This window comes from Emydura macquarii, unplaced genomic scaffold, assembly GCF_026122565.2.
Source record: "Emydura macquarii macquarii isolate MOO-44397 ecotype Brisbane River unplaced genomic scaffold, CSIRO-AGI_Emac_v2 contig_719, whole genome shotgun sequence".
Taxonomy (NCBI): domain Eukaryota; kingdom Metazoa; phylum Chordata; order Testudines; family Chelidae; genus Emydura; species Emydura macquarii.
Window position 1 is genome coordinate 1,889,373 of NW_027130856.1, and position 23,461 is coordinate 1,912,833.

At 39.8% G+C, this 23,461-nt stretch overlaps 1 protein-coding gene across 3 annotated transcripts in view; it reads left to right on the plus strand.

The window, feature by feature from the left end:
* The window catches only part of SVIL (supervillin), a 213,450-nt gene that overhangs the window by 56,845 nt on the left and 133,144 nt on the right, over positions 1-23,461 (plus strand). For 2 of the 3 annotated variants that reach the window (XM_067542573.1, XM_067542572.1), the window contains exon 3: positions 1,573-1,717. The exons of the other annotated variant lie outside the window; for it this stretch is intronic. In XM_067542573.1, coding sequence (XP_067398674.1) covers positions 1,696-1,717 — 22 coding nt within the window. In that variant the 5' untranslated portion in view covers positions 1,573-1,695. The remainder of the gene's footprint in view (positions 1-1,572; positions 1,718-23,461) is intronic. 3 annotated transcript variants of the gene reach the window in all.

Sequence of the window (23,461 nt, forward strand, 5' to 3'; positions counted from 1 at the left end):
AGTTGGAGAATAACTTTCTCATGTGGAAAATTTCTTCCTTACTCCCATTAATTAAGGGTTGACTTATGTCTTATAGCATGAGGGTTTATATTTATAAGTTGTCTTCCTTCTGGTTATATTATTTTCCAGTGTGGTTAACAGACTGAATCAACGTCTGTATCCTGGCACAGTGCCACTTAAAGCCAGAGTAGATGCAAGAAATATATAATGAGGGATAGTGATTCAGCAATGTTACTCATGCTAATCCTCTTCAATTGTGGATTCCAATTTGTTTGCATATCCTTATAAACTCAGTCTTTATAACATGCAGCCCACATCCTTAAAAACAAGGGGGAACACTTCGCTTGGATAAGTAATAATTTCAAAATTTACTTGTGGCTTTATCACTGAGTTATGAGTCTTAACATAACTGTTGGTAACTAGTGTGCTGAGGTTACAGCTTAAGAAGTATACACTCCTAATTTAGAAAAGTGTTCCTTAACTGGTGCTTATCAGAAGACAGATAAAGACCAGTGGCATTTGATTCACTTTGTGTCGGAAGCCCCATGTATATAGATATAAATTCTGTTGACCATTCAAGCTGTAAGACACAAAATCAAACTTCAGATATTAAAGGTTTCGCAATACAAAAGCAATTGTCTTTTTTTTTTTTTTTTTTTTTTTAAATTTGGGCTTTCCCTCAGTTCCATTGTAATTGAGAATCCTGGCATCTCCCAATCAAATGGAAATTCCATGAAACTTCGTTTGTTTTTCATTGTTTTATTATTTCCCCCTCCCCTTGCATTACTTAGCTGAAACATTGGTTTTAAATGGGTTTAAAACCTCTGAGTATTTCAGGCAGACTGCCGTACATTGTTTCTACTTTTACACATGTCCCTCGGTGAGGATCAAGTAGTCGCCCAGCCCTTAGAGTTCTAGGTGGTATTCACATAAATGCTTTTCATGCTGTGAGATTTCTTCCTTACAACCCTCAAATTGTGTAAGTGTATGTATATTTCATTCATTTCCTACACAGCAGTGAAACAGCCCCATAGTCTGTGCCCTGTGAGCCCGAGTCAGCTGACTCGGGCCAGCCACAGGGTATGTCTGCATAGCAAAGAAAAACCTAAGAGGGTTAATCCTGCCTTTACCATGGTATATCCAGATGTAGAAGAGAATGCAGTTTTTCACTGCAGCAGGGTTGGATGTCAGCTCTTGAGATGGGCCCCCCAAACTGTGTGGCATCTTCAGCCACTCGTCCTGTGGATAAGAAGCGTAGTAGAATTCGGGGTTACTGCGGTGTGTGGGGTGTGTTTTGTTGCCTCTCCCCAGCATACAAACCTAGCTTCTCAGGCAATGTGCTGGGGAAAGTATTTTGGCCCTATTAAAATGAAACCTATTGGGACTATTTACTCAGTAAAAGAGTGAACTTTTCTCTCTCCCAGAGGGACTAAAACTGGGTTGGACAAAAACTATGTGGGTCATTTTAGGCTCTCAGAGAAACATGAATATGCTAAATAAATGAGGTATTTTAAATGGACCAATAGGGATGGCCGGGCAGAGGGTACAAGCTATGCTTTTATCCCACAAAAGGGAGGAGAGGAGTGGATGAGCCAGAAGATAAAAGCTGAAACAAAGCCATGCTCAGTCCCTTTGAGTTATTCACGTATTACTGGATGGTAAAGCTTTCTGCTCCTGAGATACAGAAGTGGGGTCATGATTCTAACAATGGATACTGGTAAGTTGCATTAAGTTTATCTTTCTCTACATAACAAAGCTTTTCACAGGAAGGAGCAAAGCCAGTAACTATTTTTTTTAATTCATGCAGTTTCTTGTATAGTCATACATCTTACAGAGCCTGCAATAAACTTGGCCTAGTGTGTGTATTATACTATAATTATTCCATGACTGTTACGCATTGAAACGTGGATCCTCTCTGGAAATATGAGTCTGTGCTACCACAAAGAGCATGTTAATACGAGCCATTCTGACTTCATTAAAGGGACAGTCATCCTGGGTCTGAATTACAGCCCCAGTATCTCACTTCAAATCCAGAATGACTGTCCATGAAAGGTGTTGGCTGAATCACATACATGCTGTGAGGTATCTTGGAAGGAAGCCTATGACAATAAGCAAAAATTAACAGTGAAGCTAAAATATTAGCTGTAACTCTTCAGGGTCTTTGGGATTTTACAAAATCTTGTACTTTTGTGTGATGGGGTCATAGCACTTCTACAATATTCAGAACCTCTTCCCTATTTTGTACTACTAAGGTAGCTTGTGTGAAAATAGGATCTTATAACAACCTTAGGTGTTTTTTTTTTTTTTTTTTTTTTTTTTAAAGGAAATAGTTCAGGAGGGTGGGAATAGATCCTTAAAATTCCACCTGTGTTGGTAGTGACAATACATTTACTATTTCATGGCTGTATAGTGGTCTGTGTGAAATGAGCTGATAATCTCAGTCCAGTTTCCTGTTTGGGGACGGGGGTGACTGTGTCAAAAGGGGCATCTTTAGAAGTCTTAATGTAAGAGACCCAGGATTTAAGTAGATCTGGAGAGAACACCAACTGACAAAACTTATGTTGTACCTGTAAATAAAATATTTATTGTTGATTTCAGTCTGATTCCTGTTACAAGCAGATTATTTACTCCATTTTAATGAGTGTAGTAATGTAAGAATTCTTTTGAATCCCTTCCAATAAACTCCCAGTCACAATATACTCACTTGTGGTGGGAAAGTGGTAGCTACTGATCTCTTAGAAATCACATTTTACTTAAAAATGAAGGACTTTTTAGAATAATGTCCAAACTGAAACACAAATAGTTAAGACAAATTTCACAGTTCTGAGTACTTATCAGTCCAGCACCTGATGCTCCTGGTAATGGAAAGTTCACTCTTTCCCCAGTAATGTGCATCTGGCCCTATTTGGATGAATATTTATTCTCCAGGGCCTGAGGAAAAAGTTGTCTCCATGGCCTATTTCAATTCTTGGCCTTTCTGCTGTGACTTCAAAAGCAGGATAGATGAGGTGATTTGTTGATGGACATTTCTTCACAGAAAACTGAGCAAAGATTACAAACACGTTTACTTTATTCACCAGCATTTAACTGAAACTACTTTGTCACTAGTAACCTGGGCAAGATTAAAACCAGTGACTCGTATATAGAGCTTAAAGTGTGCTAGATGGTTTGCAGACAAGGTTGAAAGCAGGACCTTGCCACTGTCCAAGTTGACAATGCAACACAACAAGGAAGGTGATGGAATGCAACACAACGAGGAAGGTGATGGAATGCAACACAAAGCTAACTGTTAGGGTTTTCTGTGGTTTGCCTTCTAGGTTTTTGGGGTTTTTTAAACATTACTTCATTTTCATTACAGTAGCACCTAGAGGCCCCAACCAAAATTCAGGCCCTCATTATGCAAAGTGCTGTGCAAACTCAAGGTAATCGGAAGTAGTTATTCCCATTTTGCAGAAGGGGAACTGAGTCACAGAGACTAAGTGACTTGTCTGAGGTTACAGAGAGAGACTCTGGCAGAGCTGGGACTTTTAACACAGGTCTCCAAAAACCCAGTCCAGTGTCTTCTCTGCAAAATCCCTGCAAGACCCAGTCCAGTGCTTCTCTTCTTCGAAGCACTGGAGTGTGTTGTGTAGGCTTCATAGAAGCGGTTATGGGTTTTTTGTTTTTTGTTTTGTTTTTTAAGGATGGACTGGAGGAAGAATGTGGAGGCATATCATTTATTTTTAAAGATTACATCTAATTTTATACTTTTAATTGGAGTGTTTTTTTCCTGTGATGGTTGAGTACCTTAAAATGAAATGCTGTACGCACAGCATTATTTGTAAGTCTTCACATTTAAATTTTGCCTCTGGACAATGTCACTATTTTATGCTTTCCCAGGAGTCACTCTACTTCAGTAGTACAGTTGATATTTTTAGAAAGTTACATTGTCTTGTATTGGTAACCCATAAAAATAGCCAGTGGCTTCAAAATGTTCATGTTTTTAAATGGTAGTTCTTAATACTTCAAAGAAACATGATACTTTAAGTATGTACAACATGGAGATCTAAGACTTTGCTCCAGGGATAGTACTTTTACTTGGTTTTTGTTTTTAAAAGTCATGGAAAAATATCTAGACAGTTAATGCTCTCACTCTAACAAAAACACTCAATGAGTTACAGCATTACTCTGCTCAATTTCACTTGCTTTTAAAGCTCAGTTTGTTTGTTACACTATTTACTTATTTCATGTCATTTTCTCTGTAAATCTGGGCTATCCTTTTGTCTTGGGCATCAGATTATTAAACTGCTTTCTTTATACATTAAAACTCTTCTGGTTTTTAGAAAAGGATTTTTATTAAAGTAGTACCTCTAAAAATCCTACTAGATGCAATATCTCTCTCTCTCCTTTCCATCTCATTTCCAGGTCTTTCTCATATCTGTGATTGGATTTCTTTGTTTTACTACCCTTTAGTCTTTGCAGCTTTTAATTTCTTGGTTTGGTCAGGGGATGTAAAATGAAAGCTGCAAGACAAAGTTGACAATATAATTGGATTTAAAGTAACTACAGGCTGGGACTGTTGGAACAGCTGATCTGATCCTTCTGAGTTTCAAGAGCTATTTATGGTAGATTAGCTGGTATCAAAGCTCTACTGTTCAGCCCATAAATGGTTGGTCCCATGTGAAGTTACCACACTGCATTTGGCTTAGTCCTCTGAGGTTGGAGAGCCTATAGTTTTATGTGGATATATGAAGTGATGGATGGAAACACTAAAGGCAGATCAGGGAACTACATTGTTGAGGACTTTAGACGACTGAGGACTTTTGAAAGAAGAGTTTTGCTAATAACTTTGCTTCCAAATATTTCGGAAGCAGCACTTGGAATATAGCTTTTGCATATTTACTGTGTTTGGCACCCGCATGCCATAGGAAAGCACCGTTCTAAATTTATCTGTCTCTGAATCATCTTGGCTGCAGATGTTCTTGCCAAGCTTATATGTTGATATTTGGTAACTTGAGTGATGTGTCATTTTTGTTTTCTTAGCACCCGAATATTGTGTTCTTTGGAAAGAAATTTTTAGGTGAAAGGAGAAACTTCTCCAAAATAGTGTTATGGAAGTTTAATTCTTACTGTTGGCTAGAAGGAGTTGCAGTAGTTCTCAGTGATTATTTTGTGAAGACTTTCTTCTTTTTTCCTATATAAAAGCAGACAAGCAGTTTTCTTTAAACAGGATTTTGAAGTAAGTAACACCTCCTTCTAAAAGCTTGAAAGCAGATGTTTAAACGCCAGTTGTTTTGAGAATGTTTGAAGCTTTGTCTGGTTGAAGTGCAAGTGGTTGTTTTTTTTTTTCAGCCTGTGCATGCCAGTCATTCAGTCTTCCTCTGAGGCATTTTTATTCTTGTGGCTTTGTTTAAATGAAGAGTTCATTTCACTATGGATGGAAAGTCTGTCACTGACTGGCTTGCGTGTGAAGTGTGACTCTTTCTGAGTGTGTATTAACCTATAATACCAATATCACAAATTGGGATAGGAATATTTATTTAAAAGGTTTTTCAGTGATTTTCCTCCCTTACCCCTCAATGTTTTAGGGGAGGTATTGTAAAACCAGTACCTAAATGTATGAATCTGAGTGAACTCTTACAGTAGACCTAGATGAGATACAATAGATGCATTTTAACAATTGATAGATTTGGAAGTTTACTCAGAATACTTATCTTTCCTTGCTCCCAGTATGTCCCCTTATGTTCTGCCTTAACTGGTTCAGAGATACTAATTTACAAAACACCCCGTGAAAGAAATATAAATACTTTCTCCATTTTAAAGATGGAGAAAATGAGGCAAGGATGATGTGAGCTCTCAGGAGCTAGTGATCATCTCTCGGTTCTGTACTTGGACTGCAAAACTAAAACCTTTCATCAAACAGCTCTAAAAACTTGTTCCCTTAATATACCCACTATCCCTTTATGAGCTTGTGTTCTCTTCATGCGTTTCACTATATGGTGTCAAATAGGCCAAACAGCTAGCTTTTATGTATTAAACTGTTGCCAACTGGCAAAAGAGAACTGTTGAGTGGAGGTGAGGAATTTTTATAGAAAAAGGGTTTTTTTGTTTGCTGCTTTTTTGTATACACTTGAGAGTTTTGGTAAATACTGCTTGAATGCCCTTGAAACCTAAACACAGACTAATTCTATGCAATATATTGCAAAAAGATGGATCCTCCCCAGCACGGAAGCTATGGCCGTTAGTCACACGCTGCATCCACCAAAACCGATCTACAGACACCATGTCAGCTCTGTGTCTGACAAACCGAAATTAGTTGTGTTCTCATCGTCTTTACTATCTTATCTCACTAAAATTCTTGTAACTCCTTTTATAGAATAATTCCTCCCATTATCAAATGGGTTGATTAGGTGTGATATTTGGATTTTAGTAGCAGTATATTCGGAAACTCTGCCCTTTCACATAACTTAGTTATTCCTTGTCTGCTAACTCTGAGAAAGAAAGTTGGTAATAAATCCTGTCACTATATTAACATACCTACACTGTGCACTTATAACGTGCACTGAAGGGTGAAAGAGTGCTTTTGTGCTTTATTTTTGAAAATACGTCTCATCTGAAACTGACCCCTTAAATGGTGGTTTTGAGCAGGAGAATCGAGACTAACCCTTCTATCCTATGAATTAGGAATTTACAGGGCTACTGCAATATTCAGACATACATGAGGATGTAGTCAGTCTTATGTACCACTTCAAATCCAGGGTTTCTAGCCTGTAAGAGCAGGAGGACTGTGCTAGAATCCTTACCTTGATCTAAGCTCAAATGCACTAAAAATGTAGCTGGACACTTTAGGAAGCATTTTGATTGATGAAAAGTAATGTTATCCGCTCCTCTTCATATAGTGAATTCTCAAATTATTAGGATTTGGCAATTAACCAATTCCCCCACAGATAACAGGGAAAGTAAAGTCAATTTGTCAAGCATTAATAATTCTACTTTTCAAATGTACTCTTGTCATCTGTCACATTCCCAGCAGGGACTTACTCTGTGTACAACTATTTTGAACTAGGAGCCACCTTATTCAGGGAGGACCACAGCTGTGTAGCTGGTACATCTCTGGCATTCGTGCTAAATTCCTAATCCTCAATGTAAGGGGGAAAAGGCAGCTTCCTTATCTTTAATCCATTAAAAATGTCCAAAGAATTCTTTCTTCAATCCATTATGCAGAAAGGAAGCATTACAAATATAAATTTGATGTACATTGAGCCTCTGGTATTCTCTCTAAAGAAAAGTGAAATGGCATTACCACTTTGTTTGACTTATTCCAAAAGTAAGATGGACCCAGTCTGCTGTAGTGAGATGGCAAAGATGTTATAGTTGAGTCATATATTAAGTCACTTGCCACCACAGGGAATTTAAGGTGCATTCTGCCATGATGATGACTTTGTGAGTGGAAAGAATCTGTGCATCATATAAAGAGAGAGATAATATACAGTCTGTTGTAACAGCAAATTGGTCCAGCATACACATCATTAAGCATAACGAGCTGTAGTAGTTTTCCTCTGAAGAAGCATGTTCTTCAAGTTCTGGTGTAAAGGCTTTTTAAAAACCCAGGATGCTTGCTTATGCACACTGTGTTCTCGCTAACTTGTGGAATTTGTTTTGATGTAGAAAAACTCACTACCTTCATTTTTTTCTGATAGAACAGGTCCACCAGACAGTTCACCCAAGTACATTTTAATATGAAGAATGTAGCTAAAGAAATGAAAAAAACCACTGCCATTGCCCATTGTCAACATACTTCTCCTCCTCCCCCAGTTTGTCAATTATTGACAGTGTGTGTATGGCATGGTTGTCATTAATTATAATTTTAAGTGAGTTGTAGCTTTGAAATGCAGCGGTGTATGTGGCTGCCTGAGATGGCTCACCTTCCAGAGGCATTGCCTCTGATGGAGAAATTCTATTCAAACTGCCTTTCTCCACTGGGAAGGACTCTGTCCTCTAGCCAGAACTGAAGGGCATAATCTCCTCTTAAAAGAAGCAGTAGGCAAGATTTTCTTCCCCTTTTTAATGACACATTCTTATCTTTGTGTTACTTCAATTCAATAGCTTTGAGTTAGCTGAAACACTTGAAGGTCTCTGGCTTTAGTGAGCAAATCATGTTCCAGTTGGAATCTGCCTTAAGCAGATGCATTGGGTAACAGGTGATAAAATACTCTGTTCAATGGAGTCTTTTAGTAAAGAAAACAAGAAAAGTATACACCAAGCTTTTACTGATGGGCTTAGATTTATTAATGGAACACATTTTTTTTCTTTGTAAGCTTGAATTGTTGTATCAAATCAATTTTTTAAAACTGAAATGAAAGAAAAGACGTTGCATATCCAGATTGAAAACACTTTAAATATTTCCTCTTCAAGGACTACATCTAAAGTAATTTGTCTAGGATAGCCTTTTCAAAGTTCCTCATGTAATTATACGATGAAGCATGTTTACTTAATGATGAGCTTGGACATTAAAAAGCATCATGTGTTGCAAGTAATACCAAAGATATCCTAGGAAAAAATTCAGGTCACATTAGTTTATTTTACAGCTAGTGTGTAATCTCCACAGGATTTGACATGTTGTAACATATGACTAATGAGATTTCAATTTCTAATATTTTCTGACAGACTTACTTTATTCAGGTATTTGGAGAAGTGCTGTGTAGACTCTTGGTAGATCAGAGAAAACTGTGCATGCCAAAGAGCAGTAGGGAGTTAACAGTATTATTTTTATGGAGTTAATTACAGCCAGATGTTCACTGTGATTATACCTGCAAAATCTACTGTTACAAAACTACTGGAATTCAGCTGACTGCTCCAGGATCTTATTTTTGTTCAATCATATTGGTCTCAAAGGTAGGTTAACTTTTTTGGAAGATTCACTAGATGATTTAAGTTCTATTTTCCATATGGGTGGAAATGGGGTATGAGTCATAGTATTTCAAAATGATATTAAAGACACAAGAAATGCTCTAAAACTACATTCAGATTTCATGTGCTTTACATGAGCTTTCCTTTCCAGGTCTCTCACTTTTGGCAACCTGTTCCATTAAGCCGCCAGGGAAAACCTCAAACAGTACTGTGTATACTCTTAATCAACCAAAAAGAAAGGCACCCCACCCATTATATTTTAATGAAATATGAAACCTAGAAATCAGGGCCAGTATTTGCCAGTTGGCACCTATAGGTATTAACTGGGACCTGAAAACCTGCTGAGCTTTTAAAATCAGACAAGATCGTCTTTCAAACATGCGGCCACTAGCAGTTCAGTAACAACTGGGCACTGAAATGGTGGTCTTGTGCTTACACATGGGACTGGCAGTAGGAAGATCTAGGTTCAATTCCTGTGACATGGGTGCTAAAGTCACTTAAATTGTTTGAACTTTCATTTTCCCTTCTGTAAAATTGCACAAGTAACTATTGCCTAATGTGTGCTAAGAGGCTTAATACATTTGTTTGGAGAGTGCTATAGAAGTTCACTAATGAATAACATCTTTAATTTTTACACTTAATCTGTTAACTATGTAACACAACACCCCCCGAGTGTGTCATCAGCAGCAGTCATTAAACCATGGACCTCTACATCTTATCTTTAATGCCTCAGCTATGATCCAGGTGTGTGGTCTCAAAACCAGGACAGACTTTCAAATCTCTGATCTGGCTGTTAATGAGGGACAAAGAGTCATGCTTCAAGTGTTGGTTACACTCTATTGGTTTGAGTTGCCGCAAGCCATATATAATACACACACACTGAAAAGTTAGGTGGTTGGGTGGCTTTGCAGGAAAATATGACATCAAACAGTACTCAATATGTGTTTATAGTCATACTATTTAGAAGGCATGTAAACATGTTTATTTGAGATGCTGACCTAGAAACTCAGTGGAATAACTCTAAGTGGTGTAATGAACTTCTGAAGTTAAGGTAAATGCAATACACTGTGTGTTTTCAGAATCCTGTTTCTATATATTTAATTTATTTCAAAATTACTTCAGGGAAAGCATGTGTTCCTTGTTCAAGAGCATGTGGTATCTAAACTGGGAGTTTGGGGGAGCAATGGGAAATACCAAAGGCTGGGATTGTCAAAGGAGCTTAAGGCAGCCTTCTTCCTTTGCAAACCATTGGAATTTGGGCATCCAGTTTCTTGGGTGAGGGAAGTGGCCAGTGGAAGCATGTGATTGTAAGAACCCAGCAGGAGGGGAGCGGCAGGCCACTTTGAAAGCCCCCGCAGGTCACTTTTGGCCCCCGGGCCGGGAACCACTGAGGTAGACTATAAAGAAATTAGAAGTGATGGAATTGATAAGACAGAGTCTATCTGGGTAAAAATCACATTGGAGAAGAAAACTAATAGTTTCTCCTGGGATAGTGCTTGAGGTGTGCTACAGACCACCGGGATCTGATTTGGACATGTATAGAGACGTCTTTAAGGCTTTTAATGAAGTAAATACTACTGGGAACTATGTGATTATGGGAGACTTTATTTTTCCATGTATAGACTGAAGGACAAGTGCTAGTAGTAATAATAGGGTCCAGATTTTCCTGGATCTGATAGCTGACCGATTCCTTCACCAAATATTTAATGAACTAACAAGAAGGGATGCCATTTTAGATTTGGTATTGGTGAGTAGTAAAGACCTCATAGAACAACTGGTTGTAGGGGACAACCTGGGTTCGAGCAACCACGAGCTAATTCAGTTCAAACTAAATGGAAGGATAAACAAAAATAGATCTGTGACTAGGGTCTTTGACTTCAAAAGGGCTAACTTTAAAAAGATAAGGGAATTCATTGGGGAAGTGGACTGGGCTGAAGAACTCGTGGATTTAAAGGTGGAGGAGGCTTGGAATTACTTCGTCAAAGTTGCAGGAACTGTCTGAAACCTGCATCCCAAGGAAGGGGAAAAAATTCATAGGCAAGAGTTGTAGACCAAGCTGGATGAGTAAGCATCTGACAGGTGATTAAGAGAAAGCAGAAAGCATACAAGGAATGGAAGATGGGAGGCATCAGCAAGGAAAGTTACTACTTGGAGGTCAGAACATGTAGAGATAAAGTGAGAAAGGCCAAAAGTCAAGTAGAGTTGGACCTTGCAATGGGAATTAAAACCCATAGTAAAAGGTTTTATAGTCATATAAATAGGAAGAAAACAAAGAAAGAGGATCTGGGACCACTAAGCACTGAGGATGGTGTGGAAGTTAAGGATAATCTAAGCATGGCTGAATAGCTAAACAAATACTTTGCCTCCGTTTTTAATGAGGCTAATGATGAGTTTAGGGATAGTGGTAGGGTGGCTAATAGGAATAAGGATATGGAGATAGAAATTACCACATCTGAAGTAGAAGCCAAACTCGAACAGCGTAATGGGACTAAATTGGGAGGGGAACGGGGGCAGATAATCTCTATCCAAGAATATTAAAGGAACTAGCACATGAAATTACAAGCTCATTAGCAAGGATTTTTAATGAATCTGAATCTGTAAACTCAGGGGCTGTACTGTATGACTGGAGAATTGCTAACATAGTTCCTATTTTTAAGAAAGGGGAAAATAGTGATCCAGGGAACTACAGGCCTGTTAGTTTCATCTCAGTAGTATGCCAGGTCTTGGAAAAAAATTTGAAAGAGAAAGTAGTTAAGGACATCAAGGTTAATGGTAATTGGGATAAAATACAACATAGCTTTACAAAAGGTAGATCATGCGAAACCAACCTGACCTTCTTTTTTGAGACGATGACAGATTTTTTTAGACAAAGGAAATGCAGTGGATCTAATTTATCTAGATTTCAGTAAGGCATTCAACATGGGGAATTATTAGTTAAATTGGAAAAGATTAATATGAAAATTGAAAGGTGGATAAGGAACTGGTTAAAGGGGAGACTACAACAGGTCATACTGAAAGGTGAATGGTGAGGCTAGAGGGAGGTTACTATTGGAGTTCCTCAGGGATTGGTTTTGGGACCAATTTTATTTAACCTTGTTATTACTAACCTTGGCACAAAAAGTGGGAATGTGCTAATAAAGTTTGCAGATGAGAGAAAGTTGGGAAGTATTGCCAATACAGAGAAGGATTGGGATATCATAAAGGAAGATCTGGATGACCTTGTAAACTGGAGTAATAGAAATAGGATGAAATTTAATAGTGGAAAGTGCAAGGTCATGCATTTTAGGGATTAATAAGAACTTTTGCTAAAAGCTGGGGACGCATCAGTTGGAAGTGACAGATGAGGAGAAGGACCTGAGTGTATTCGTTGATCACAGGATGACTATGAGCTGCTAATGTGATGTGGCCATGAAAAAAGCTAATGCAGTCCTTGGATGCATCAGATGAGGTATCTCCAGTAGAGATAGGAAGGTGTTAGTACTATTATACAAGGTGCTGGTGAGACCTCATCTGGAATACTGTGTGCAGTTCTGGTCCCCCATGTTTAAGAAAGATGAATTCAAACTGGAACAGGTATAGAGAAGGGCTACTAGGAAAACCTGCCTTATGAGAGGAGACTCAAAGAGCTTGGCTTGTTTAGCCTAACCAAAAGAAGGCTGAGGGGAGGTATGCTTGCTCTCTGTAAATATATCAGAGGGATAAATACCAGGGAGGGAGAGGAATTATTTAAGTTCAGCGCCAATGTGGACACAAGAACTAATGGATATAAACTGGTCATCAGGAAGTTTAGACTTGAAATTAGATGCAGGTTTCTAACCATCAAAGGAGTGAAGTTCTGGAACCAAGAGGAGCAGTGGGGGCAAAAAACCTAGCTGGCTTCAAAACTGAGCTTGATACATTTATAGAGGGGATGCCAACAGCTTAGTTTGACAATTAACTGATCTTTGACTAATGGTGGTAGATATGCCAATAGTGTGTGATAGGATGTTTGATGGGGTGGGTTCTGAGTTATTACAGAGAATGCTTTCTTGTGTGTCTGACTGGTGAATCTTGCCCACATGCACAGGGTTTAACTGATCTCCGTATCTGGGGTCGGGAAGGAATTTTCCCCCAGGGCAGACTGGCAAAGGCTCTGGGGTTTTTTTTTGCCTTCCTTTGTAGCATGGGAAAAAAAAAGACTGTACCTTGAGTTTTACTAGTTTTATTTTATAATCGAGGCATTATGGAGAAAGTAAAAAATAGTTTGCATCAGGAAATGTATTCTTTCCACCGAATTGTTGCTTTTATTTTGTTTTCAGAGGGATTTGTGATAAATATATCCTTTGTTATGGTTTCTGTCTAAGAGAAAGTAATAATTTTTAAGAATACTTTAGTAATGGAAAAGTACTTGTATGAAATTTATTTCAGCCTACTTGCCATTGTGATCTCTCACAAGCTCTGTTATGTGCATGTAGCAGGGAGCCTGTTTGCCTTTAAACCCTATGATCACTTGCCTGATTAGTCATGATATTGCCTGCTAGGTGACTTCATAACATTTAATGCACAATAATTCAAATTAAGCTGACTATAACTGGGTGCGCTCTCTCCCCGTCCTCTGATGCTCCAGAACCATCTCAGACTTCATCAGTAAGTAGCAACTTCATGTGAATTTATTTATATTCCCGTCAACAGTATCAATCTAATCTTGTGTACCGAAACATTTTGTTTTTTTCCCTTTCCTGCAGGGGCAGGGAGGAACAGAGGTCTCCCTTCCTCAAAATCTCAGAGTTTAGTAAGCTCAGCTAGCCCTCCTCACTTCCTTCTGGTGTCGTCTTTTATATCCTCAACTGATAGCTAATTGGTTCATCAGCTCTCCCAGACTGATCAGCTAATTAGCTGCATATTCCCAAGCAGCCTTCTCTAGGGGAACTGATTGGTGCCTAAATGATCAGAGTGCTGGCTTGCCTGTTAGCTTCCAAGGAAGCTTCCTTATTCTGCTCACATAAACATATTCCAAACAAAACTTGTCTCCCATCAGCATCCATATTGTAAGATGCCTCATTTATCCTTTCTGGGTCTGCAGTTTCTATCTACTATTCCAGTTCTTTACCCCTTTATTTATTCCAAAAACCAAGCCAGGAATGCACTGTAGAGTTTTTAAAATGCCCTAATTAGCATAGTATATTTGCTTGTAGAACTTCAACCAGTTTGAAGAATATCTTCAGTTCGGGGACAAAACTTTATCTTGAATTGTGAAGATTAAAGGCTGCTACTTTTGTGAATAACTAGCAGCCTCTGGACCTCCAATTCAGGCTGGGTTAATGTGTATATATAAAATAAAAGATATATATCAGGCATGAAGTGGAGGTCCGAGTGGAGGCAATGTATATTTTTGGCTCATGGGAACTTATCAAATTGACTGAAGCTAGTATAAAAACAACTGGTCGCTGCAGAAACAATTCAATGGGTAGGTACTTCTCTAAATCATACCAAAGGCAATTAAATATTAGACTCCTGTGATGGATTTGGAGCTGCTTATAATTTATGGATGCTGTTTCTTGTCTGGGCTATGATGATTATGTACATATAATGGGTTAATTCAAATGCATCCAGGAAATGGGGAGGTGGACATATTAGCAAACACTTGAGACAATGCAAGAGGCCATTCAATTTGATGCTCTTGCTGGGATGTTTTGATGCTTCCTGCTGGGCTTGCCAGACTGGTTTCTCCAGGAGTAACTTGGTCCCTATAGAGGTGATGGGTCAAAGGATCCAGGAGGTTTTAAAGACCCTTTCTTTCTTGAGTGGAAGACAAGTTTTTGAGACTGTATCCTAGAGTCACAGCTGTGAGGAGGCCTGAGGGAAGTTAGCCCTCCCCATGAGTATTCTAGGTAAAATAGATATGCACGTAGCCCTTTTTGCTCTTTTAAAAATCCTTTCTATTATGTTACGCTTTGTTCCTACTGTTAAGATTAAACAATTTTATTTGAAGAAGGATGTTTTGGGTCACTGTACTTCACACTGGCCACAGGCTCCCAAAGGAAAGAATTGCAGATACCCAAACTCAGTTGGATGTGCAGGTTAAGAACACTTGGTAACAAGTTACTGTAGTCTAAGACCCAGTCTGAAAGTGGGAGAATCATTAAATTCTATCCCATGAGAGGTAAAGGCACCTGAAGGGGGTGTTCTCAGTGATCCCAGACAAGGGGTCAGAAGCGCAGCTAGCTCAGTGATTGACATCTTCTTACCCATTTGGTTGAGAGATCTTTTTGTTCATGCTACATTGATGTAGATGCTATATCTCCTACTTAGTGGTTGTCTGCAAAATATTGTGTTCGCTTGACTGCTTAGTATTGCAAATGAACTTTTCATTAAAATAAAATTTAAAGATTTGATTAACAGTCTTGAACTACTTTCTTCCTGAAACTCTTTTGGGACAATTACTTTAACGTGCAATAGTAGACTGGCATCTATGCTTATGGTTGTTCCACTAATTTAGTTTATCAAGGAGCTGGCGGCCAGCAGCCCTCAATATGAGAGCACTTTGGTTGGCGAGAGTTATCTGCCCTGAAGGCAAGCCTATATCCTGCTCAGATTGAACAGGCTTCTGATTCCAAGGGGGTGAATTACCAGCTCATCTGGGGTTTAATACGTTCAGCCAAATACAATTTAGTTGATGGTGGTTCTTTTCCCATCACTTTCTGACCACACCATCTGCAGGTGGTCCAACAGGGTAGACCGGCTCAGAATTGAGTTGTAAACATTAAAAAATATTTGTGTAATTAATGTCCCTGATCCAGGCCTATGTGGCTGCATCATTCTGTATCCTGTGGTATGACCTGCCTCAAATGGACCAGATCCCAGAAATTGAGGCTCACAACTCTGCTAACATCTCATATCTCCCATTTAGCTAAAGCACCTTCCTGAACCTTTTGTGAAGTGTAATGGCCCTTTCATCTCTAAGGTCTGACAGCTCCACTGAAATTCAGCCCTGCTTGCCGCTTAGGCTTTGGCTCCCTAGGCGCTAAGGGCTAGAAATACAGTTCTGCAAAGCAAAATTTATTCTTGAGCTTGTGCAATGGGAGCAGCAAATTCAGTTTTACTTCATGGTCACATGAAGAGTAAATTAGTTGAGGCTTGTTTCCAGGGACCATGGAAGCTGCATTTCAATTTAAAGCAGACCTTGTGCTTGGAGAAGGGTCAACCCCACCTCCCTAAGGATTACATTCACTGTGGAAACTCACAAGCTGCTTGTGACTTTAGTTCTCCTGTGTTCTGCAAAGGACATGGGGGATGGGCTTTTACAGGAGGGAGGGCTGGGAAAGGAGGACCAGATCCTTGTCAAGTAGGTTGATCTCTCACCAGGGTAAATTGGAAATACTGTAATTTATCCAGAGAACACCCTAGACTGCACCAGTGAGGATTGTCTGAAAGCTGAGTAAAAAACCCTGTTCTTAAAGTTCTCTTTGAAACTTCCATTCCCAGTACAACCAGACCCTACATACACCCCACAAGTGACTTTCAGATTTCATAACATTTGTTATAACTTGACATAATTATTTGTCCAGTATCGTGGTAGGACACGTCTTGGACTTTCTGGTTTGACTAGTAGACTGCTGATGTATCAGTCACAACTGATACCCCTTCCTTTCAGGCAAATTCCCATTTATATCCTAGATCTTCAGCATAGACCTCATAAGGTCAATCCTCCTGACCTCTGTCCTATCCCGCTGGCCTCCATTTAGAGTGGTTGGTCTTAGATTTTACTTACAGCCCTCTATCTTTCTCTCATCTCAGGGTTCTCCCCACCCCCTTCAAACAACGTGAATCTTCTACAGGTTAGATATGGAAGCCACTTTAAAAATTACCTTTGCCAAGGAGACATTTGGGCAGCAGTTGAAAATTGGATCCTTCCAATACCAGGCCTCATTATTGCTTGGGAAATATCTCCAGTATCTCCATTATACAAAAATGAACAATGACTTTAATACTTTTGTTCTATGCCAGGCCAAATTTTGGCCATATTTGTTTGAACAGCAGTTGAACAAACTTGCATTGTCTATAAATTGTTTTTTAAATTAGCTTTCAAAGGAACTGAACTGGTAAAATCAGGTCAGGGAAGTGAGGGTCAGAATTCTATACAGCCTTGGACTGCCCATCTGTTGACAGGTAAGAACAAATGTCTATGCAGTAGGAATGGTAAATATTACTTAGCTTTCAACATTTCTTACATGTCAACTTTGCAGTGACATTAGGAGGATGGGTACTGAAAGTTTAACTTTTTAAAAATCTCTGGATTAGCACTTTAAGTGTAGCTTAAAGTTCACAAACTTGGTTTCTTGTTTACAAATTATTTGCCTTTTATATCTATCATTATTTGAGGGGCCTCTTATATCAAGTGACAACTGTGCTGTTATTTTCTCTGTCCCATACCGCAGATAGCTGTCCTATTGAAATCAGAGGTTTGCATAAATTTGAATAGTCCATGCCATTAAATTCTAGCCATCTTTGCTCCTTTTTTGCAGTTGGGAGCTGCTTTGAATGCAGAACCTGCAAAGTAGCTTTTTGTGAATTAGATCATGGGTGACATATTGTGTAGCTTAATTTTAAACTTGTTCTAAGTGCTATACTGGGTGCTACTGCTGTGGGTAGTGGGAAATAAAAGACTGCTAGATGAATTATGCATTTCTGTCCCTTGATATGCAAGCAAAAACTATTCACACTACCATAAATCTTCTTAGTATTGAACTTCATGGAATGTGTCACAAACTATTTAGCTTCTGTAATATACCATTTTCCAGCAGGCTTGTAACATGTATTGGAGTAAGCTGAGTGTGTAAAACACTGTCTGAACAAATCTCTCAAAATTCATGTGAATTATTTGGACTTCAGAAGGGTGAAATCTGCTCCTATATGTGGGAACAGCCTTGAAATTTTCTTTTAATTTAAAAGGCATGTAAAGGGAGTGAAAGAGGGGGTAAGGAGGAAAAAAAACCCTAGTTTTAAAATCCTACAACAGATTAACCCATGTGAAAGAGGCAAGATGTCCAGGAGGGAGATTAATAGGTATCCTGTGTGTAGAACTCGGATGTCTGCTGCTCCTGTTATTGACCTAGATGGAAGGACCAACTACAGGCTAGATAAATGTTCTGCCAGCATAAAACTGCGTTTGTAATAAACGCACAAAGCAAACTGCAAGTATAATGCAAAGGATTGGGAGCGGCTTTGTCAACGGGTTTGTATAAATCCCTGGAAGTGTAATTTTGACAAATTAGTATTAATAGGTCATTAAAATTAGGAGAACCTTGAGGGGTAGTGATGAAAACTCTTAGAGGTAATTATAGAGAGAGCAAAATACTAGGCTAACTAGTTTAATAATTACCTTGTCTCGGAAACTATGATGAAATTATACAGTGTGGGAAAGCCCTACTTGGAAGTTATCTGTTCTTTGCATTTTAAATCCCTGAACTAGAAGTGTATCCAGTATAGAGAAGTAAGTGCTTACTTCCATCTATTAAGTAAACAGATCTCCATTTCAAGTGCCAAGACTGATCTTTCTCTACTTCTTTGCACTTGTTCTGTTATTGTGTTGGCCACAACTGCTGGTTTGCTCGCACGGTGTATCCTTTTGGTGAGGGAAGGGACATAGAGTGGCTAACCTCTTAAAAAAACTGCCAGTTGTGTTAAATAAATAGAGCTCAGTATTTGTGGTAATCACTAGGGTAAGAATGGGGACTATTGCAAATACTAGTGTAACCTTGAGTAAATATAAAGGCTAAAATGGTACGTTTGAAAGATGGCTACTGCATATAAAGGATTGATTCACTTTCAGAGAGAGAGTTATCAATACTTCGCTTGTTAGCAATGTTACATGTTCCTCTTTAAAAAAAAAAAAAAAAAAAAAAAAGCTGCAAGGAATCTAAAGAGAACCATAGATACACAGTTCCTATCCATCCCCTGACAAACAAGAGTTAATGGAAACTTCTTTAACTTGGGTATATTGTGCCGTTTTGTGTTCACCCAGGCCAGTAAGGGGTTAGTCACCATCTGTCTTGTAATCCCGGGTGTCTTGTGGCTGGGCAGCTGCCGTCCAGAGCATGGACCCCAGCCGCCTGCCACAGCCTCACCCTGGCTTTGCCCAACCTGGTTACTCCTTACAGGCTGATTTTTAGAACCCTTCCAGCCTCAAATTTGCCCCTAAATCATCCTACTGCAGGGACCAGTCCCTTTCCCTGGACCCTCACAGAGACAGTGGTAGGTTTGCAGCCTTTACAGAGGCAGTAACATGTTAGCTTTCTAGGAGCGTATACTTTACTTAACTTACACAGAGCTGATGATTTTATAATGAAAGCAAAATAAGTTTATTAACAAGAGCTCTTGGATTAAGTGATTCCAAGTAAAGAGAGAGAGGTGAAGATGGTTACAAGCAAATAAAAGTGAAAACATGCATCTAAAATTCTAAAACTCAATCTAGCAAGATACAGTCTGTGTTCCAGATGGTTTATCTCATTCTGTCTCCTTTCCTGCATTTACTGGACAAGACCCATCACAGAGATCAGATTGCTTGGTTTCTTTGTCTCCAAAGGTGAGGGATAAAGATGGAATCTCTCTCTGTTCCTTATATCCCCAAAGTCTGAAAAAAAAAACCCTGTAAAATTAAAAACAAGCCAATAAGACTCTGAGGGCTTGGAGGGATTGATTTAAACTGTTCTTCCAACTTGATTTCAAACTGAAAACAGCACTTTTAGAAATGACTCTTCAGCCACTGACTTCAACAGATAATCTACATACCCATGAAGATTTAAAAGCATTTAGCATTCATTTAGCATATGCAGTGTTAATTTAAACTAAAAGAGAAAATAACCATCACAAGAACTCTCCCCCCTGCTGGTAAAATGCAACTGAAACCTATTGCCAGCTGGTCAGTTCTTCTGCCATGTTGGGGGAAAGGAGAAGACATTAGTTCAGCTCTGTCAGCCCCTGAGGCAACAGGCGATCAAAGAGAGTAGGTCTGGTTATGGGGGAGACATCTTGAGGCAAGTATACAATGAGTTCCAGAGCAATGGTCTGCCAACTCTGAAGACCATTCATGTGGAAGGATTTTAGGAATAATCTTGTGCACAGCAGTGGGGGCTATCCTAGAAAGTACTAAAACAGGTGACAACCATGTGGTCCTGCCTCCCTGTTCATCAAATCAGTCTTCAGAACAGTTTTCATTCACTAGCAATTACCCATAAAAACTGTTCACTTTGTTTGATGCTTCTTACGCCAGAGGGCGCTTACCTTTATAATTTTTGATTTGTGTTCCCTATTTGCAATTTAAAAAAAATTAGGAATAAAACCTAATTGAGTTCTTAAGACATAGGCTCTCCAGCTGTGTGTTGGGGTTGAGCCATCTGCAGACAGGATTGCAGGCTCAGTGGTCCAGATTCAGCCTGCAAGATGATGCCATCTGTCTCCGAAAATGTCCAGACCAGCTCCGCAAATGCCGCACCAGAAGGCCACTGTTTTGATCTACAAAATGGCTGCCTTGTGGCGTGACCTCACACGTACAGTGAGTGCGGGTCATGTTGTTTGGAGGCTGCCATTTTTGTAGACCAAAATGGCAGCCCCCTGGTGCGGCATTTGTGGCGTAGGTACGGACATGTTGGCTGTGCAGATGTCAGTTTGGCTATTTGCACCACCTGTCTGTGAAAGCATCTAGCTGAGGAACTTGAATGCAGAAGATCCTTATCTGTGACAGCCACCTCATCAACAGAACGTCCTCTCTGTTCGAGCTGGTAGGACTCCCCGATGTTAGCCTTTTCTGAGATGGGAATCTGCAATGGCTTGTAAACTCCTTAAGGCAGGGCCCATATCTTCTTTTGTGCTAACCTGAGTGCTCTGTTGTCACTGAAGGATAAAGAATCCATTGTAAGACTGTCTCTGCTGCCCTAGTATCACCACATAGGGCCTTTCTAAGTCTTGGCCTCACTTGCTTACCAGTGAATTCCTCTTTCTGATTTGTGATGAGATGCACAACGGACTCATTTTTACACAGAGTGTCTGCTTCAGCCTCCAGTGGTGAGTCTAGTGATTGCAGTTATTAATGAAAAACAGGAAACATGCTCACAAATACGGCTAGGCTTTCTTTGATTATGGACTCTCCAGTGTTTTGGTTAAGGACGAACAAAAGCCAAAATGCCCACTATGTCACACAGTGTTATCTAGTGTCTCACATCAGAGAGCATTAAATCATGTACTTAATGTGTGGATTTCTTGATTGCTGTGTTGCTTTATTGCTGTCTGGGATCACAGGAAAGAATAAGTCTCAAAATGGGGTCATGCAGGCTTTAAGGTTCAAGTCTCCAGGGCAGTTACAGAAAATTGAATTTAGTGGAGGACTGTGACTGGCACAATGAGTGATTAAAATTAAAAAACTTCGCTTAACTAACTATTTTATGTTAAATAAACAGGTATTACAATATAACCATACACAGCATTGATACTCACATTCTAAAACAAAATGATGCATTTAGGGATGATCAGACTCTGAATGAGGAGAATGGATATAATCCTTCCTTTAATGGAACCTCCATGGTGGATGGGCTTGCCTAATCTAATATTAACATGTTACCTTTTTAGAATCAATTACATGGAACTTTTCTCCCTCTTTGGCAAATTCTGAAAAAAAATCAGGAAGAACAAATCCAAACTCTCACTTGCAAGATGCACTTGCAATGGGTAGCATTGAGCTTCAAGAAATTTCTAGAGAAGCAGTCCTCACTGAGATTACTTTTCAGAGCACAGTTTACTACCACCCTGCATCCTATTGGTCACATCTGTAGTTGGGCATAAGATGTCATGAGGAGGAGACCATAAAGCCCATCTGCCTGAGAAGAACAGCACACTCATCTTTGAGGATTCTTGTTTAGGCTGGCTGTGGCTTGGCAAATGTCCATAAATCTTTCCTCTGGAAGGAAAGGCCTGGTTTGTTTTCAGTCCAGGATATCCCTAGTGAATTATGTTTCCTGAACAGATTTCCTTCCCCCTCCCTCCAGTTTTTGTTCATAATTCTTTCACTGTCACCTTGTGCACCCTCTCTCTGTCTGCAGCCACCTGTTGTCTTAACTTTCCCTTGTATTTTAAGGGTAGGGACCACACCATTGTTATGTGAAGTACAATGCTTAGCACAGGAAACTCATCCTGTAGGTGCTACCACATTACAAATAATATTCACAGGCCTGGAGACTGAAGCAGACTGCTCATTCTTTCTGAGAATATATTTACAGCTTGTTGAGGATAAACCCCAATCAGCCATCCATGAAAGTGTGGAGAAAAGGTGTTTTGTTTCTGAAGCCTGGCAATCTGTGGTAATTCCACACCATACAGCAAGAAATAGACCAAATACTCTCTAATGGGAGGAGACAAGAGGGAGCAATGGAAATGGGAAATGGCCTGAGTGACCCACCAAACTGAAGGGCAGCTGGGTGCTGAGGTGTCTCCTCTTGGTCTCCTCCACTGCTGGCATAACTGAGATTTCTGGAAATCAGGAGTAAAAGGCACCATATAGAACCACAATAGACTAAGCCATGTATTTTCTCCAGGTAGGCTGGGCTGGCCACAGTCCTGTGCTGTGTAAATGTTATCTTTATCTTTTCAAGACCCCTGGTGGAGTTGAGGCAGTCCATGGAGACCTCTTAATATCCTAACTAAGGCCATTGTCTACATGATAGTTAAGTCAACTCAAATTATGTTGACAATCATAAACCGCTATAATTACATTGCTTGTGCATGTTCACACAATGCTTCTTGTGTCAGCGGAGCATGTCCACAGCTGGTGCTCTAGCACAGTCCAAGAGAGCAGTGCACTGTGGGTAACTGTCCCACTGTGCAACTCATCAACTTCAGTCTCCGAGTTCTGGGAATGGATCACAGTGCATCATGGACACTAAAATGAGAGCTGCCCTCTTCTTGGAGAAGCGTGTTTGCAATTGCTGAGTGGAAGCTGCCAACTCCAGACTGCTACTGGTCAGTTGTGAATCAGTTTGGAGTTGGAAAGTCCACCGTGAGGATTGCAGTGATGCAAGTGTGCCAGGCTATTAATCGCATCCTGCTACAAAGAACTGACTGTGGGTAATGTGCAGGGAAATAGTGCACGGGCTTGTAGCAATGGGATTCCCTAACTACAGCAGGGCGATAGATGGCGCACACATCCCAATTTTGGCCCCAGACCATCTTTTAATGGAGTAAATCAGTAGAAAGGGCTTCTTCTCTGTGGTATTGCTGGCGCTGGTGGATCTCCGTAGTTGTTTCACTGATATCAATGCAGGGTGGTCAGGTAAGGTACGTGAAGATGTGTGTGTTAGGAATACTGGCCTGTATAGAAAGCTGCGAGCAGGGACTTTCATTCCAGACCAGAAGATTCTAGTGTGGGATGTTGAAATGCCCATAGTGATCCTGGGAGATCCAGCCTACCCCTTACTCCCATGGCTCATGAAGCCTTACTCCAAAAAGCTGGACAGCAGCAAGGAACATTTCACCAACAGGCTGAACAGATGCAGAATGACTTGAATGTGCATTTGGCAGATTAAAGGATCACTGGCACTGCCTT